Genomic DNA, 18,268 nt, shown 5'->3' on the forward strand with positions numbered 1-18,268 from the left:
GAGGGCAGAGAAGCCGGTGCGCAACTGTGAGCGTCCAAAACCCACTCTGCGCCTGCGCACAGCACGCTCCGGCTCCGCCTCTAGGCAAGTGGAGCCAGGAGTGACGCTGCGCCCTCTAGGGGCGAGTGGTAGCCGCAGTGGAAACTTGGAAGCGCCTTCTCCCAGCTCACTCTACCCTCCCCTTGACCGTCACTTGCACCTGGGATGCCATGACGCCAGGGAGAAAGCTAACAGAAGCCCAGACGCTATTAAACCGCTCCCGCGATTTAGTCACTATGATTCATAATTTTTAATGCATGATTCTGCTAACGTAAAATTGACCCTGGCAATGCACTAATAAATCAATCAGCTCAACTCCGCAGCCTCTTGAAGGCAGGGGGCATTCCAGCCCTGGAAGTCGCATAGGTCCCATGTTCTCCAGCGTCCACCACAAGGATCAGAGAGTCGGTAAATATCTGTTGAATGAATGACTAAATGACTAGTCCTAGGTACCCCAGTCATTGTGGGTTTGAGCCTCAGTTTCCCTATTTATAACATGAGGATAATATCTACTTTTCAAGACTGTTGGGGAAAGTAAGTGAAAATGTAAACATAAGGCAATGCATTGCTTTTTTTTTTACTACTGTACATAGTAGGCACTCAATAAATGTTAGAGCTTTCATTGTTATGTTCTCCTGTCATAAGATATCACCATTGAGAAGGTACAGCCTTCAGTTCTAGACCCAGTTCTAGACACTGACTGAGCATACAGTAGTGAACAAAAAAACAAAGCAGGAAAGGGGCAAAGAGTGCTGTGATTTTTTAAAAAATTTTTTTTAATGTTTTATTTATTTCTAGGAGAGAGAGAGAGAGCGTGAGCAGGGGAGGGTCAGAGAGAGAGGGAGTCACAGACTCTGAAACAGGCTCCAGGCTCTGAGCTGGCAGTCAGCACAGAGCCCAATGCGGGGCTCGAACCCACGAACCGCAAGATCATGACCTAAGCGAAAGTCGGACGCTTAGCCGACTAAGCCACCCAGGCGCCCCAAGAGTGCTGTGATTTTAAGTAGCGTGATCAGAGAGGATCCTCCAACGAAGTAGCATTTGAGCAGAGAGATGAAACAACGTGAGACAGCAAGCGAGCTCCCTGGAGGTAAAGGAAATAGCAAATGCAGAGACTTCCATGGCAGCAAAGCTGATAGTTCCAAGGTCAGCAAGCAGGCTTGTGTGGAGGCAGTGAGGGAGGGGGAACCAGCAGGGAATGAGGTGAGGAAAGAAGGAAGGGAGATGGGTACACTATGCTGAGGATTTTGGCTTCTCATCTGAGGGAGATGGGAGCCATGAGAGGAATTTGAGCAGAGGAGAGACCTGAGACATGATCTGACTTCGATTTTAACAGAATCCTCTGGCTCGTGGGTGAGAAACAGACTACAGGGTATTGAGATGAGGAAAGAGGACCACGGGGGGCCACTGACCCAATAAAGTAAAGATTGTGGGCCAAGATGATGACAGAGAGGATGGCAAGGAGTAGTCGGATTCTGTGGCTATCTTAAGGTAGAATGAGGCATACGGGATCCCGTGGATATCTTAAAATAGAATGAGCCATCAGGGATCCCTAATGTGCCTGGAAATATGCGGTTGCCATTAACTGAGATCAGGAAAATAGGAGGGCAGGGCTCAGAGAGAAAACCAGAGTTTCACTGCGAGTGAATTAGTCAGCTATGTGTTGGACGTCAAGTTGGGAGGTCAAGAGGGAAGTTGGATGTAATCATAAACCTTTGAAAACAATCTGAACACAGAGATGCCAATTCATGTGTCATTATCAAAAGAAGGGGAAGAAACTGACTAAGAACTTCTTAAAATCTGCAAAAAAGAACAATTTATTTTTTTATTTTTTTTTTAAATTTTTTTTTTAATGTTTTATTTCTAGGAGAGAGAGAGAGACAGCGTGAGCAGGGGAGGGTCAGAGAGAGAGGGAGTCACAGATTGAAACAGGCTCCAGGCTCTGAGCCGGCAGTCAGCACAGAGCCCGACGCGGGGCTCGAACCCACGAACCGCGAGATCATGACCTAAGTGAAAGTCGGACGCTTAACCAACTAAGCCACCCAGGCGCCCCAAGAACAATTTATTTTTAAAGAAAAATGGGAGAAAGTAAACAAATACAAAGTCAAGATGTGAGTCACAAAATACCGGCACTAGGAATGGGTTAGAAAACTTGGAACTAGTTCTTGGAAAAATAGTTTAAAACCTGGCTGATCAGAAATAAGGAAATCAACGTGTTCAAAGAACAAACAAGATTAAGAACAGAAAAGGGGATGTTATAAAAAACAAAAAGCAAGATTATTTTTAATGATCCGGTAGCACAGAAATACCTTTGAAGGCTTACGTGAAATTTATTCTTCTTTCAAAAAAAAGGAAAGCTGACACAGTAATCAATGACAATAAATTCCAAAAGCCACAAAAGTCTTTTGATGAACATGCCAAAGAAAATCTCTCCTAAATGGCACCTGGCCCCAGTGGATTTCCCCTAACTTTTCATGATGCTCTGTAAGTTGTCACAGGGCATAATTCATTTTGCAAGGGCATATTGGTCTTAATAACTCATGCATATCAGTCCTGAATGAAACACCAGCAATAAAATATGTATGGTTGAGGACCTACAGTGCCAGATAAAGAAAACAGAGACAGGAAGAAAGAGATCCTAATCACATTGGAGAGCTCACGGCCTGTTTGGAAAACAGGGTGTAGACAAAGATCATTTTGATGTTTCTAAGGCCTGGGGTGAGTGGAAGAGAAACAAAAATTAAAATGGCGCACTTGTTGCCCATTGGGGAATTCACAGTTTTCCTGGGAACTTGTGTTCTAGAAACTCAACTCAGAGAAGAGAACACTACCCCCTCATCTGGAGGAGAATGAATCAGAGAGGGTTCTCTTTCCGAGCATGGGCACTGGAGTCAAGGGAACGTGGGATCAAATCTCAGCTCTATAATTGCATTGCTGTGTGATCGTGGGCAAATGACCTCCCCTCTCTGGGCCTCAGCTTATAAAATGAAGCATCTCTGCTTCCTTCCTTGTGTTGTTGTAGGAATTGCCGTAAAGGAGAAACTATGTGTAAGAGGCTGTGCTAGAGTAATAACTCTTCATCTAAGTGCCACTACTTCAACTACTTCGGGACTTAAAAGACATGAGCAGGTGAGATTCTCGAGGAGCCCTGCCTAGTAAAACTAGTAGTGATGGAAAGGTTCAATATCCGCACCACACAATATGGTAGCCACCAGCGACCTGTGGCTATTGAAGCCAGTGCAACTGAGAAACTGAATTTTGTATTTGAATGCATTTGAATTTGAATAGATTGGGCACCACAGATGCAAAGGGCATTCTGGGCAATGGCACCAGCTTGGGGGAGAGGCCCAGATGCATGAGATAATCTAGCTCAGAGGATCTGTGTGAGTTTCCTGTGGCTGCTGTGAGAAGTGATCACAAATTTAGTGACTTAAAACCATACACATGTATTCCATACGTTTTGGAGGTCAGAGGTCTAAAATCAAGGTGTCGGCAAGCGCCTTCTGGGGCCACATTCTGTCTCCAGTCACTGCCATCTGCTTCTATTGTTACATCTCTTGCTACTGACTTTTACCGACCCCCCCCAACTTCCTCCCTCTGAGAAGGACCCTCATGATTCCCTGGGCCCACCCAGATAATCTGGGATACTCTCCCTGCCCCCAAGATCCTTAATCACATACGCAAGTTTCTCTTGCAGGTCACATAGTCACAGGCTCAGGGGAATTAGGATGTGGACCTCATTAGGGGCCATTATTCTGTCTGCTACAAGGGTCTAAACAGCTAGAATGTAGGCAGGTCCAGCGGTGGGAGAAGCCTCGAATGCCAAGCCAGGGAGCTCGGACATAGCCTTTCCTTCAAAATACACCCATAATGTCACCTTCTCACTACCTCTGCTCTCACCCTGACCCAAGTCACTGTCACTTTTTGCTCAGACTATTACAGTCGTCTCCACTGTTGCAATAGCTCCTCGTGTCCCTCCCCGCCCCTCCCCCACAGCCCCGTCTCCACCAGCAACTAGAAGGATCCTGTTAAAATCGAAGTCAAATCAAGACATTTCTCTGCTCAGAAGAGGGTTGCCTGATTTAGATTTAAAAAAAAAAAAATTTACAGGGGCGCCTGGGTGGCTCAGTCGGTTAAGGGTCTGGCTCTTGGTTTTCGGCTCAGCTCATGATCACATGGTTCATGGGATCAAGCCCCACAGCAGGCTCTGCACTGACAGCACGGAACCTGCTTGGGATTCTCTCTTTCTCTCTCCCTCTCTCTGCCCCTCCCCCGCTTGCACTCTCTCAAAATAAATACACAAATAATTTACAGAATGCTCACTTAAATTTGAATTTCAGGTAAACAACAAATCAACTCTTAAAGTATGTCTCAAATATTGCACAGGACATACTCATGCTAAAAAAAAAAACAACCTTTTTTAAAAAAACGTTTTTTAAAGACTTTATTTTTAAGTAATCTTTACACCCAGTGTGGGGCTTGAACTCACAACCCTGAGATCAAGAGTCACACGCTCCGCTGACGGAGCCCACCAGGTGCCCCTAAAAAAACCTTTTCTTATTGTTTACCTGAAACTCAGATTTATTGGGTCTTGTGTATTTTAGCTGATAAAACAGCTCAGAACATTCCCATGGATCCCCAAACACTTGCTAGGGCCTGAAAGGCTTTCAAATCCGGCCCCCACTATCTCCCTCCCTTTGTCTCACCCCACTTTCTTTCCCTCTTGCTCCCTCCACACCGGCCTCTTTATCTTCCTGGAATAATGCCAAGCACAATGTGCCTCAGGGCCTTTGTACTTGCCGCTCCCTGTGCTTAGCATGCTTTAAGCATGACCTCTCCCTCCCTTCCTCAGGTCTTGGCTAAAATATCACCTTACCCAACGGGTCTTGCCTGGCTGACCTATATCCCTGCCCCACTCAGCCCTTTTTGTCCCCTGTAGATTTCTTAACATTTATCACAACTTGATATAGTCCATATTCACTTTTCCTTTGCTTATTGTCTGTCTCCGTCCATGAGAATGTTGTCTGTCTTCGTCCACTAGAATGTCAGCTCCCTGAGGGCAGGGATTGGTGTCTGTTTCCATCACTGCCACTTCCTCGGCACCTATAATAGGCCCTCACACATAGCAGGTGCATAACGAATGAATGTTGAATGAATACAGAAAATAAACGATGATATCATTGAGCCCCTGGATCCAGCCATGCCTGAAGCTAGCGCTGTGAAATTGGACAGAAGAACACAAACCCGTCTCCTTCTAGCCTACACCTCCGCCTCCGAGACTAGGTCATGGCTGGTGGATTTCTTGCTGGCCACACTTGCATCCTTGCTCTGCGACTCTTTCAGGGCCCAGCGACATGCGGCCGGCAGTGACCTGCGCAGCTGAGTCCTCCCGAAATACAGAAAGAGCATGGGATTGAGGCAGCTGTGAGCCAGAGCGAGGCCGGTGACCAGGGGCTCGGCCCGCAGGGCCCGCGCCAGGAGCCTGGAGTGTGGGGCCGCCACGGTGATGACCAGCCCCAGCGCGTGGTAGGGGGCCCAGCACACAAAGAAGCCCACCACGACGGCGGTGCCCAGCAGCCAGCGGTGTCGGGCCGCACGGCACAGAAGGGCGCCGTGGCAGGCGGCCACCACCACCAGCGGGCCCAGGAAGCCGAAGATAAAGCGGGTGGCGGTCACTGTGTTCTCAACCGCCGCGGAGCCGCCGTAGTCCAGCACGCACTGCAGCCGGCGAGGGAAGTGCTCCTGGTGCAGCCGGCGATAGAAGGCCGAGGGCGCGGTGAGCAGCACGGCCACCGCCCAGGCGCCCCCGCAGGCCACGCGCACCCCGCGCGCCCGCCCGGCGGCCGCCCCCCAGCCGGGCCTGAGCGCCCCCAGGCACAGGTCTACGCTGAGAGCGGCCAGGAGAAGCACGCCGGCGTACATGGACAGCAGGATGGCCGACGACAGGGCCCGACAGCCCAGCGCCCCGAACGGCCAGTGGCCCCCGAGGGCGAGGGGCACCGCCAGCAAGGGGAGCGACAGACAGCAGAGCAGGTCCGCCACCGCCAGGTGGAGGAACCAGGTGGCGCCGGCCCTGCGGCGGGCCTCTCTCCCGGCCACCCAGGCCACCACTGCGTTGCCTGGCACGCCCACCAGGAACACGGCCGCGTAGAGCAGGAACGGGGCGGTGCTCAGCGGGTGGGTGGAGCCGCAGGGGGCGTCCACGCAGTCCACGGGGAGGTCCGGAACCCCCGCGTAATCCCCGTACTCGTAGCTGAGAGTCGCGTTCTCCATCCAGGCTCCAGACACCTGAACAGGAGAGAAAGGCGTGGAAAGTCAGGAGAGCAATCAGGCCCCTGGAACCCTCGGGTGTGGGACCCCCACCCGCGGCTTGGAAACCAGCCGACGTTGAGACCTCGGAACTGCCCCGCGGTCTGACCTTGGACCTCGCGGGGTAAGCCTGTTGGCCTTCGAGAATCGTGCAAGGTCAGAACGCCAGCCGGTTAGCACCCTGGAATTCTAGAACGCCCCAAGTGTTAGGACGCTAGCTCCGAGCATCCTGGGGTTCCAGAACATCACAGTGTTGGAATGCAGGCTTCTTAGCATCCTGGGATTCTAGAACAGTACAGTGTCACAACATGATCATGATCGTGGCGCCTGAGTGGCTCAGTCCGTGAGGCGACGGACTCTGGACCTCGGCTCAGATCGTGATCTCAGGGTTCCCGGGTGCCCTGCGCTGGGCTCTGCACTGACAGTGCAGAGCCTGCTTGGGATTCTCTCTCCCCTCTCGCTCTGCCCCTCCCCCACTCACACACACACTCTCTCTCCCTCTCCCTCTTTCTCAATAAATAATCATGGTTAACTGCTACCCGGTCAACAGCAGCTACTGGAGAATTTGAAATGGGGCCTGGGGGGACACACCAACATTTTCAACTTTACTTAAATATAAATAGCCACACGTGGCTAATGGCTATCTTATCAGGGGGTGCCATTCTAGAGCACCCAAGGAATGAAATGTTAGGACACTGGCCAGTTCTACAGTTTAAAATATCGGAATGTGAATACCCATCAAGAGGAAGAAATGTTCATACGTTTCCACAGCAAAAGGGCTGATTTTGGTGTTTCTTCACCAATATTATTGAATCTGGGCACAGCAAAAAGGTACCTCAGGAGAAATGCCATTTCGTTGTTTACGTAAACTAGATCATAAATATAGACAGCAACGTGCGCCCATCACACATGGGAACAGCTCGCAGGGCTTCGTGACCTGAATGCAGCCAGTAACAGGCACCCAGATTGAGATGGAACATTTCTAGAACACTCCTAGAACAAATTTTAAGTTTTTTAAATGTTTTTTATTTGTTTTGTTTTTGAGAGAGAGAGGAAGCAGGGGAGGGGCACAGAGAGGGAGAGACAGAAGATCCAAAGCAGGCTCTGCACTGATAAGCTGACAATAGTGACCCCAATGTGGGGCTCGACCTCACCAACCTCGAGATCGAGACCTGAGCGGAAGTCAGACGCTCAAAAGACTGAGCCCCCCCCCAGACGCCCCCTGATGGAGCAATTTTGTAAGGTCATGATAGTGTTAGGAAAACAGGAAAAATAGAATGTGAATTCTCCAAGGAGATTCATTCATTCATTCATTCATTTCATGCATTCATTCATTCAAGAAAGCCCCTGAGTACGCTATCTGTTCCAGGCACTGAAGGCACAGCAGGGGAAGAGGCAGATAAAAACCTCTTTTCTCTTGGAGCTGACATTCTAGGTGGACAGAGTCAGACAGGGACGGAATAAGTCACACAAGGAATAAAAGAAGCCAAATACAGTATCTTAGAAGGTGATAAATGCTATGGCAAAAAAAAAAAAATCACACAGGGAGGTTTTTAAATGAGTGATCAAAGAGGGCCTCTCTGAGATGGTGACATTTGAGCAAAGCCATAAAGGAGGCGAGAGGGATGAGCCGTGGGGGGATCCGAGAGAAGAGAGTTCCAGGCAGAGGAAACAGCCAGTGCAAAGGTCCTGAGGTGAGAACATGGCCGGTTATGTTCAAGAAACAGTGAGGACGGACGCTGGTGTGACTGGAATGGAGTAGGCAAGGGAAAGGGAAAGGTAAGAAGGGAGAGGGACCACAAGGAGGCATCACAGGGACATTTTCTCCCCCCCCCGCCCCTCCCCTGCAGGAAGGTGCTGAGAAGCCAAGTGGTGCAGCAGAAGAAATAATAACTATTAGTAGTAGCAGTAGTAGTAGTAGAAGCCATCGAACACTTTCTGTTATGTGTTGGACGTTGCTCCAAACACCCTTAAACCTTACATCATTTGATCCTTATAACAACCCTCTGATTCTACTGCTGTTATACCCACTCTGCAGACATGAAAACCGAGGCACCGAGAAGTAAGCTCCTTAAGACCATTCAGCTAAGTTGGGGCGCCTGGGTGGCTTAGTCGGTTAAGCGTCCGACTTTCGCTTAGGTCATGATCTCACGGTTCGTGGGTTCGAGCCCCGCGTCAAGCTCTGTGCTGACTTCCAGCTCAGAGCCTGGAGCCTGTTTCAGTCTGTGACTCCCTCTCTCTCTGACCCTCCCCTGCTCACGCTGTCTCTCTCTCTCTCTCTCCTAGAAATAAATAAAAACATTAAAAAATTAAAAAAAAAAAAAGACCATTCAGCTAAGCAAGTAACAGAGCTGAGGCTTGAACTGTGTTAGTCCCACTCCGGAATTCCGGACCCTAGATTATATTCACCCCCAAATCTTAGATTCAGGGAGACTCCGAAGGCAGGGCAGCCCCTGGCCCAGACCAGACCCGGGCTCTGTAACTGAGTTTCAGCTGGCTTTCTCTCTCAGTTTCCTCATCTGAGAAATGAGTCACAGAGGTGAACCTACCTCACCAGTTTGGGGCGGGGTGAGGCCTTGAGGAGTTGATGGGTGTAAATCACGTGGCCCAGACAAAGGGCTCAGGTAGATGGATGGTGGGCCGTCCCCCATAAGGTCAGAGTGATGTAACCCTGTGGCAGGGTCTGCTGACCCTCAGGGGCTGGCTGGCGCTACCCCGAGCTCCATCTGGCATTGATGCAACAGGAAGAGCAGAGGGGAAGTTGGGACACTGCCTTCTGCCCCCTCCACCCTGCCAGCTAGCTGCTAAGAGGCCTGGCCACTGTGTGTGTACGTGTGTGTGTGCTTGTGTGTGTGTGTGAGTGCGCGCGCGCGTGCACAGTTTGGCCCACCGTTTGCATATTATTTTCATCACTAGAGTAAAATATGTGCGGGCTTTAAAAATTCGAACCCTAGGGGCGCCTGGGTGGCTTAGTCGGTTAAGCGTCCGACTTTCGCTTAGGTCATGATCTCGCGGTTCGTGGGTTCGAGCCCCGCGTCGGGCTCTGTGCTGACTGCCAGCTCGGAGCCGGGAGCCTGTTTCGGTCTGTGACTCCCTCTCTCTCTGACCCTCCCCTGCTCACGCTCTCTCTCTCTCTAGAAATAAATAAAAAAAAAATAATAAAACCTTAAAAAAAAAAATTCGAACCCTAAGGGGTGCCTGGGTGGCTCAATCAGTTGAGTGTCCGACTACAGCTCAGGTCATGATCTCATGGTTTGTGGGTTTGAGCCCCGCGTCAGGCTTTGCGCTGACAGCTAGCTCAGAGCCTCGGGCCTGTTTTGGATTCTGTGTCTCCCTCTCTCTCTGACTCTCCCCTGCTCACGCTGTCTCTCTCTCTCTCTCTCTCTCAGAAATAAATAAAACACTTAAAAAAACTGAAAAATTCGAACCCTCACCAGCTGTGTGGCCTCGGGCGGCTCACTTAACCTCTCTGTTCCCCAGCTTCCCTGTCTGTAAAACGCGAATAATAATATTCCTACCTTAGAGGTATCGTGAGCCTTCAGTCAGTGAATCAGAGCAAAGAGCTGAACGCAGTGCCTGGTCCACAGTGAGCGCGTGACATGTGTCAGCTGCCGGTCCGCGCACCCTCTCTCCCATCCCAAGACCCGCACCCTGCCCAGCTTTTCCTGGTTAAAGTCTGCAAAACATTCTGCGTGCTGGCAGCTCAAGCAGTCTGGGCATTTCCCTTTTCAGATATCAGACAGAAATGGAAACTTCCAGCACCCCTGTTTCATCTCTTAATCTTCATGAGACGTGATTTCGATCTGGGTCCCTATCTGTACACACATCAACCCTGTCCTAACAGTAGCTTCAGAATCGGCCCCGTGGCTGGACGGGTCGGGCTCGTTAACCAGCCTTAGACTAAATAAAGGACATTTTAAAAAAAAAATTTTAAGTGTATTATTTGAGAGAGAAAGAGTGTGTGAGCACAGGAGGGGCAGAGAGAAAGAGAGAGAGAGAATCAAAAGCAGGCTCTGTGCTGCCAGCAAAGCCTGAATCGTGACCTGAGCTTAAACCAAGGTTTGGACACTTAACCGACTGAGCCACCCAGGCGCCCCAATAAAGGACGTGTTTAATGATGATCATGAATAGCCTGACAATTTTATCATCTTTTGTACAATAAACTATATTCACAGAGCTATATCTACATGTAAAACATAATTACCATTATTATTATTACTTTATAACAATGAAGATAGCAGATAACATTTATTAAGCACCTACTATGTAGCAGGTATAATCCTATGATGACCCTATGAGGTACGTGCCATTGTTATGCCCGGTTTCCCAAACTGTCAGCTCCTTCAGGCCCCAAATGTCCCCGGCATCTAGAATGGCAACCGGCCCACAGCAGGTGCTTAGGGGATGTTTGGCGAGTGAAAGAATGAAGAGGGAAACTGAGGCACAGAGAAGCGAAGGGGCTACTCTGCTTTCTTCTGGTTCCTTGAGATCCCGAGCACCTGCGTGAGTGCTCTTGGCATGTGCGGGCTTGTAAATCAGCCAGTCGTTCTGCCCGGGGGACCACGGGGCAGAAGCGACTGAAACCCAACATGGGACACCTAACCCCCCGGCCCCCAGAGAAGCCCACATATGCTTCATGTGCCTGAAGAGACATGTTGACAGCAGCCCGTGATGGACAAACCGCCCAAGTAGTCACCCACAGCGGAGCAAATAAACAGAGCTGGGTATATTCATGCGGTCGAATGTTCTAGAACAATGAAAATGAACAAACCACATGCGCAAAGGTGGACGGATCTCATACACATGCGGCTGAGGGGAGAGATCCAGGTAGACGCACAGGACAGTTGACTGAGTGGTATCGTTCTGACAAAGTTCAAAAACGAGCAGAAGAATTCTGGGGGGGGCGGGTACTGATTGGGGAAGCAGGAGGAGAGCCCTTCAGGACCGGGATTGTGCTATTTCTTTTTTTATTTTTAATATTTCTTTTTTTGAGGGGCGTCCAGGGGGCTCAGTTGGTTAAGCGTCCGACTCTCATTTTTGGCTCCAGTCATGATCTTGTGGTTTCATGAGTTTGAGCCCCGTATCGGGCTCTGGGCTGACCGTGCAGAGCCTGCTTGGGATTCTCTGTCTCCCCCACCCCCCACATCTCTCTGCCCCTCTCCCACTCACATTGTCTCTGTCTCTCTCAAAGTATATAAACATAAAACGTTTTTTTCCTTTAATTGTGAGAGGGAGGAGAGGCAGAGAGAGACGAAAACAGAGACTCTTAAGCAGGCTTCATGCTCAGCGAGTTGCCCAACGCGGGGCTCGATCTCACAAACAGGGAGATCATCGCCTGAGCTGAGATCCAGAGTCTGACGCTCAACCAACTGAGCCCCCCAGGCGCCTCGGGACTGTGCTGTTTCTTGACCCAGGTGCTCAGTACCTGTACAAGCTTGGTTCATGGAGAGACACAGAGCCATGGTTCTGACGTGCCCACTGTTAGGTGCATATGTTTTTTGTGTTGTTTTTTTTTAATGTTTTATTTATTTCTGAGAGAGAGAGAGAGAGAAAGAGAGAGAGAGAGTGAGCAGGGGAGGGGCAGAGAGAGAGGGAGACACAGAATCTGAAGCAGGCTCTAGGCTCTGAGCCGTCAGCACAGAGCCTGATGCGGGGCTCGAACCGTGAGATCATGACTTGAGCTGAAGTCAGACACTTAACACTAGGCACCCCTGGGTGCATATGTTTTACATGAAAATAAAGTTAAAGACTCTTCCTTAAGAAGTGGGATGGCTGAGTCAAAGGGCTAGGTCACTGGACACATTGCCACTTGGTGGGTTCCCCAGACACTGCACAGGATCCTGGAGGTTGAAGAATGACTATTCCTGGGGCGCCTGGGGGGCTCGGTCGGTTAAGCGTCCAACTTCGGCTCAGGTCACGATCTCATTGTTCGTGAGCTCATGCTCTGTCTCTCTCTCTTAAAAATAAATAAAGATTTGGGGGGCGCCTGGGTAGCTTAGTCGGTTAAGCGTCTGACTTTCGCTTAGGTCATGATCTCGCGGTTCGTGGGTTCGAGCCCCACGTGGGGCTCTGTGCTGACTGCCAGCTCAGAGCCTGGAGCCTGTTTCAGTCTGTGACTCCCTCTCTCTCTGACCCTCCCCTGCTCACGCTCTCTCTCTCTCTCTCTCCTAGAAATAAATAAAAACAAAAAAATAAAATAAATAAATAAATAAAGATTTAAAAAAAAGAAAAGGAAAGAAAAAAGAATGACCGTTTCCTCTACATCTGAGTGTGACAGATTTGTGGGTCCTTTGCCCCAAGCTTTTCTGTTGGGCTGCCTGAGTCAAGTCCAAGACTCTGGAATTGCAACGGGGAGGTGATAAGATTGCATCTCTCGAATCCTAGGACCGAGGCCCAGCTTCTGAAAGTAATGCGTCCGAAAGGCCGCCCTCCCCACCTTCCCTCTGTCCTTACCGTCTCCTGTAAGAGGGTCCTCATCTCGACCAGATGCCACGAGCTGGGCTCACAGCCAGGACCCGGGAGGTCTGGGGCCTCTCTGGGTGTCTGGCAGCCGGTGGCTTCCTGGCAGCCTGTCGCCTTGGCCGAGGGCTCCTACGGGATGCCGCTGGACACTGCCACTCACAGGCCCCAGCAGATCTCCATCACCAGGGAGGACAGGAGTGGCTTCGTCTGCTCTCCGGGTGTGTTTGTCCTGTACTCTTCCCATGACTCACACATCCCAAAATTACCGGGCAGCACATAAAGGCGGAGAGAGCTTGGGTGGGCGGAGGGCTGACCCAGCGTCACCAACCCCAGGGTCACGGTCACCAGTCACCGATTCCTGGAAGCCACACCTGTATGTGGTTTCACCTTCGGGGCCTAGGGGGGCATCTGGGCCTGGCCCAGGCACTCAGGGCCGCTCCCCACCTCCCCACCTCCCAGCCTCCAGCCGTGTGCCCAGCCCCTCTCTCCTTCCCTCTGCAGAGCCCAGAGGGACAGATCAACTTGCCTCCCGCCTTCTGTGTACCGAGCGGGACAGCTCAGGGTCTCGGTCTCCACAAAAAGCCCGAGACCACCAACCATAGGGCCTGAGGGCTCAGAGCAGCCAAAATGCAAACAAATCCTATCCCTCCTGTGAGCCTCAGTTTTCCATCTTTAAAATGGGAAGGTGGAGACCATTGCCGTCCTGAGCCTCCCTCCCAGCACAGCCGCAGAGGCTGAGAATGTGGGCGTGAGAGCCGGAATGACAGACGAGATCCGTATTCCAGGTCCTCTGCTAAGGAGTTTGGGGGCCCCTGCCTCTCCGAGCCTCAGTTTCCTCACCTGTGCGGTGGACTTTCTGCAGCAAGCAAGAAAGGGGGCAAAGAGATTTAAAACCCATACGGATACAACAGTGCCCGGCGCATCGGATATGGCTGCACACCTGGCAAATCAGCAACAACAGAAAGACAGTAACAGAAATTCTTAAAATTTTACATTGTAAGAACGGAGGCTTTGGGGCGCCTGGGCGGCTTGGTCGGTTACACATCTGGCTTTGGCTCAGGGCGTGATCTCACAGCTCGTGGGTTCGAGCCCCGCATTGGGCTCTGTGCTGACAGCTTCAGATTCCGTGTGTATAGCTCTGTCTCTGTCTCAGAAATAAATAAACATTAAAAAAAAAAACAACAACCTTAGCAAGAGGAAGTGCCTCTCTGATCTCAGAGCCCCTATTCAGCAGTTTTGTGTGTTTGTACTTCTCCCCGAGTGCGAGTGCAAGTGCGTGCGCTTTAGGGGTGGAAGCAACGTATTTACGTTTCTTCGGCTGTTGTTTAGAGAATAAAATCCGGTTGTTAGAGAGGAAGTTGTTCTGAGTCAACAGACTGCATGGAACTCACTCTGTGACTTGGGGCGTCTCCCGGCCCCTCCCTGGGTGACCGTGTCTTGCCAAACCTTGTCGTGGCCCCAGCCCCCCCCCCAAGAGACAGACGTCCCCTCCTTCCCCTCCTGGCTTGCTCCGGGAGGCCTCCTCATCTCCCACATCCTGTGGGAGTCCATCCTGGTCAGAAAAGACCCAGGACTGTCTGTTATCAGCCGCTCACATCATTACATCCTGGTACGCTCCACTGCTGGTCTCCGGTGCACAGATCTGGGGGGCTGGGGTTTTCTGGTGTCCCTGGCATCGGGGGCTGTCTGCTGGGGGCGTGAGGGGTGCGGTGAGCGAGGGCAGTGTCTCCACAGGCTGCAGAAGGCCAGGGGCGAGGAATGAAGGAGTGGGGAACACAGATTTATAAAAAGTGAGGGGCCATTCTGGGGGTGGGGTTCCTTTTAACAGCCGGCCCACCAGATGCCAAGTACCAGCCCCTCAACACAGGGGAGCTAGAAGCAGGACACTTTAGAAGGTTAAGTTGAGCAGGGCATCTGGGCGGCTCGGTCGGGTAAGCATCAGACTCGACTTCGGCTCAGGTCGTGATCTCACGGTTCGTGAGTTCGAGCCCCGCGTCGGGCTCTGCCATGGCAGCGTGGAGCCTGCTTGGGGTTCTGTCTCTCCTTCTCTCTCTGCCCCTCCCTCTCTCTCTCACTCAAAAATGAATAAACATAAAAGAAAAAGGTTAAGTTGACATAGGAAATTGCCATGTTGCGGGTCAAAATAGGTTGTGTTTCAACAAATCTGTAGTGAGAAAGCAGGTTAGCGGTTGCCAGGGGCTGGGGGGCAGGGAAGGGCTCCTTTGGAGGTGACGAAAATGTTCTGGAACCAGACCATTAATGGTGATTTTTACGTGACTTGTATTTTGCGATTTTTTAAAATAGCAAATAATAAGCTGTCAACACCCCCTCAACCCCAAATGGGATGAAGTTTGGCAATTTCACAGAGTTCAACCTAACATGATGTTTTAAATTCACTTATTTATTTAAAGATTTAATTTTTTTATTTTTTAAATATTTATTTATTATTGAGAAACAGACACAGAGCATGAGCAGGGGAGAGGCAGAGAGAAGGGGAGACACAGAATCGGAAGCAGGCTCCAGGCTCTGAGCTGTCAGCACAGAGCCCGACGTGAGGTTTGAACCCACAGACTGTGAGATCATCTGAGCTGAAGTTGGACGTTTAACCAACTGAGACAGCCAGGCACCCCTAAAGATTTTATTTTTAAGTAATTTCTACTCCCAACGTGGGGCTCGAACACACAACCCCGAGATCAAGAGTCGCAGGCTCTACCCATGATGCCAGCCAGGTACCCCAACCTAACACAATTATAGAAGCCAGAAAGGGTGAATGCCTAAGATGGGGAAACGAGTGTGTTTCAAACAATGGATATTGTGACGTGATATCTGATGCACGTGAAAGAGCGCAGGTAACATGCATAAGCTGAAAAGAACAACAATCAAATGAATGTCTATCTCTAAAGTCACCATCCATCTTAGAATCATTGAACATTTACATCAAGTGTCAGCAAACTTCTTCAGGAAAGGAATAATATTTTAGTGTCTGCTGGTCGCAAGGGCACTTGTGGCCTCTGCCACAACTATTCAGTCTGCCTTGGTAGATTGAAAGTGGCCACAGACCAAATGGACATAGCTGTGTTTCAATAAAACTTTACTTACAGAAACAAGCAGTGGGCCGGATATGGCCCCGAGGCTGGAGTTTGCTGACCCCTGGTCTATGTCAAAGACTGAAGTGTTGGAATCACTGACTCTTACAACATCGGAATCATAAGCTATTTGGCCCAAGGTATCTGACAGATTTAGTCGCAGACTATTTGAATCCCAGACGGAAAGAGCTCCAAAAGCCCTGAGTCTGGGCGGCTCAGCCCGTTAAGTGTCTGACTCTTGATTTTGGCTCAGGTCATGATCCTACGGTTCACGGGGTGGAGCCCCAAGTTGGGTTCTGTTCTGACAGCAAGAGCCTACTTGGAATTCCCTCTCTCTCTGCCCCTCCCCTGCTCACACACAAGCTCTCTCTCTCTCTCTCTCTCTTTCTCAAAACAAATGAATAAACATTTTAAAATATAAATAACATTCAAATTAATTGTATCTGATTCTTTCTGTCTCTCTTTGCTTGCCCCGTGCCCGGCCACTGAACAGAACGTACGATCACGCGTGTGGCTCACACTGGGCTCCTATGAGCTGACGCTAATCTGAGCAATACCTACCTGGGGGGTAGACGTGTGGTGCTGCGGGGGGGGGGGGAAGGTCACATGGCACAGGTGCAGGGAGGAGGCTTTGCCCCGGGCCTTGGGGAGCCCAGTCTGAGGAATCTGGGGGTGGGTGCCGGGGGACTTGGTGGTGCTGACTGGCAGGGGACGGGGGATGGACAGAGCCAGCTCAGCCAAACCGAATCATCCATTTCCTTTCCCCACCACTTCCTCTTCAGAACTTGTTGAGCCCAGCAGATCCCCCGAGCCCCAGATTTGGCAATGGCCCAGCCCTTCGGCCCACTTCCCTCCTGGGCAGGGCGGCCCAGCACCTCAGAGAAGCCACCTGGATCGCACTCGTTAAACTCCAGGTGATTCGAGAAGACAGTTGCGGGGGCCCCAGCTCCTGGGATGACATCTCCTTCCCAGATCAGAGGGAGGCAAAGACCTCACCGCCTGCAGCCGACTCCCCCAAACTGGGAAAGCTGGCCGCTGGCTAGGAACAAAGAGAGAACGAGGGGAGAGGGAAGGGGGGAGGGGAGGCAGAGGAGGAAGTCAAGCAGGACTTCCTGGAGGAAGCTGCACCCAGATGAAGGTAAAATAGGCACAGGGACGATTTTTTATTTATTTTTAATTTTTTAATGTTTATTATTTTCGAGAGACAGAGCGTGAGTGGAGGAGGGTCAGAGAGAGAAGGAGACACAGAATCTGAAACAGGCTCCAGGCTCTGAGCTGGCTGTCAGCACAAAGCCCGAAGCAGGGCTCGAACCCACGAACCGTGAGATCATGACCTGAGCCAAAGTCAGATGCTTAACCAACTGAGCCACCCAGGTGCCCCTGATTTTTAATTGTTTTAACTTTTTTTTTTTCTGAGACAGAGAGAAAGAGCACACACACATGCACGCAGGCACGTGTGTGTGCACAGAGGGAGGGGGTAGAGGGAGAGAGAATCTTAGGCAGGCTCCATGCCCAGCTCAGAGCCCAAGGCCAGGCTTGATCTCATGACTATGAGATCATGCTCTGAGCCAAAATCAAGAGTCAGATGCTCAACCGACTGCACCGTCTAGGTGCCTGACAGGATGATCTTTTGAAAACAGGCCGGTTGGGGTGGCTAGATGGCTCAGTCGGTTGAGTGTCTGACTCTTGATTTGGGGTCAGGTCCCAGAGTCATGGGATTGAGCCCCATGCTCAGCGTGGAGCCTGCTTACGATTCTCTCTCTCTCTCTGCCTCTCCTCCACTCTCGTTCCCTCTGTCTCTCAAATTAAAAAAACAGTTATAGGAGGAAAAAGGGGAAAAAACTATAAAAGAAATATTTTGGATATATTGTTTGGCAAAATATAGTATTGACTGCATGCATATTTTATATATTAAATGTCATTATATATAATAATATAATAAGTATCTTAATAGTATTCCTATTACTATAATATATTGGTATAAATTATATACATTAATATAATGTTAAAATGTGTGCTATATCCTCTATATTATATAATATGGTTATGTATTTTTATTTCGTCGAATCATAAATACAATTATTATAGGGGTGCCTGGCTGGCTCAGTCAGGATCTCAGAGTTGTGAGTTCACGCCCCACACTGGGTGTAGAGATTACTTAAAAATAAAATCTTTGGAGAGCCTGCGTGGCTCAGTCAGTTGAGGCTCCAGCTCTTGATTTCGGCTCAGGTCATGATTTCACGGGTTCGTGAGTTCGAGACTGACATCAGCTGACAGCACAGAGCCTGCTTGGGATTCTCTCTCTCTCTCCTTCTCTCTCTGCCCCTCCCCTCAAAAGTAAATAAATAAAATTTTAAAAATAAATAAATAAA

The 18,268-nt window shown here is 50.2% G+C and overlaps 1 protein-coding gene across 4 annotated transcripts; it reads right to left on the reverse strand.

Moving 5' to 3' along the window:
- Nucleotides 1-4,550: 4,550 nt before the first annotated feature.
- On the reverse strand, nucleotides 4,551-13,829 carry C5AR2 (complement component 5a receptor 2). Of its 4 annotated transcripts, none has more exons than XM_039248739.1 (2): nucleotides 12,802-13,829; nucleotides 4,551-6,327 (listed from the first exon to the last, which is right to left on the reverse strand). In XM_039248739.1, exons 1-2 carry the CDS (start codon nucleotides 12,823-12,825, stop codon nucleotides 5,299-5,301), a joined length of 1,053 nt encoding a protein of 350 aa, XP_039104670.1. In that variant the 5' UTR covers nucleotides 12,826-13,829; the 3' UTR covers nucleotides 4,551-5,298. The 4 variants fall into 4 exon arrangements, with proteins under 4 accessions (XP_039104670.1, XP_039104678.1, XP_039104662.1 ...); XM_039248747.1 differs by having other exon boundaries at nucleotides 13,804-13,825; XM_039248731.1 differs by lacking the exon at nucleotides 12,802-13,829 and adding an exon at nucleotides 8,898-9,266.
- Nucleotides 13,830-18,268: the final 4,439 nt, after the last annotated feature.

This window comes from Hyaena hyaena, unplaced genomic scaffold (assembly GCF_003009895.1).
Source record: "Hyaena hyaena isolate Hyena2069 unplaced genomic scaffold, ASM300989v1 scaffold_9, whole genome shotgun sequence".
Classification (NCBI taxonomy): Eukaryota; Metazoa; Chordata; class Mammalia; order Carnivora; family Hyaenidae; genus Hyaena; species Hyaena hyaena.

What these genes read in the sequence shown, in the direction of transcription:
- C5AR2 (XM_039248731.1), bottom strand. Translation starts at nt 8,999, where the DNA reads ATGGGGGACGGCCCACCATCCATCTACCTGAGCCCTTTGTCTGGGCCA. An exon ending in CCCCGCCCCAAACTGGTGAG is followed by an intron (nt 6,328 to 8,897) that starts GTAGGTTCACCT and finishes TCTCCTGTTCAG; the next exon opens with GTGTCTGGAGCCTGGATGGA.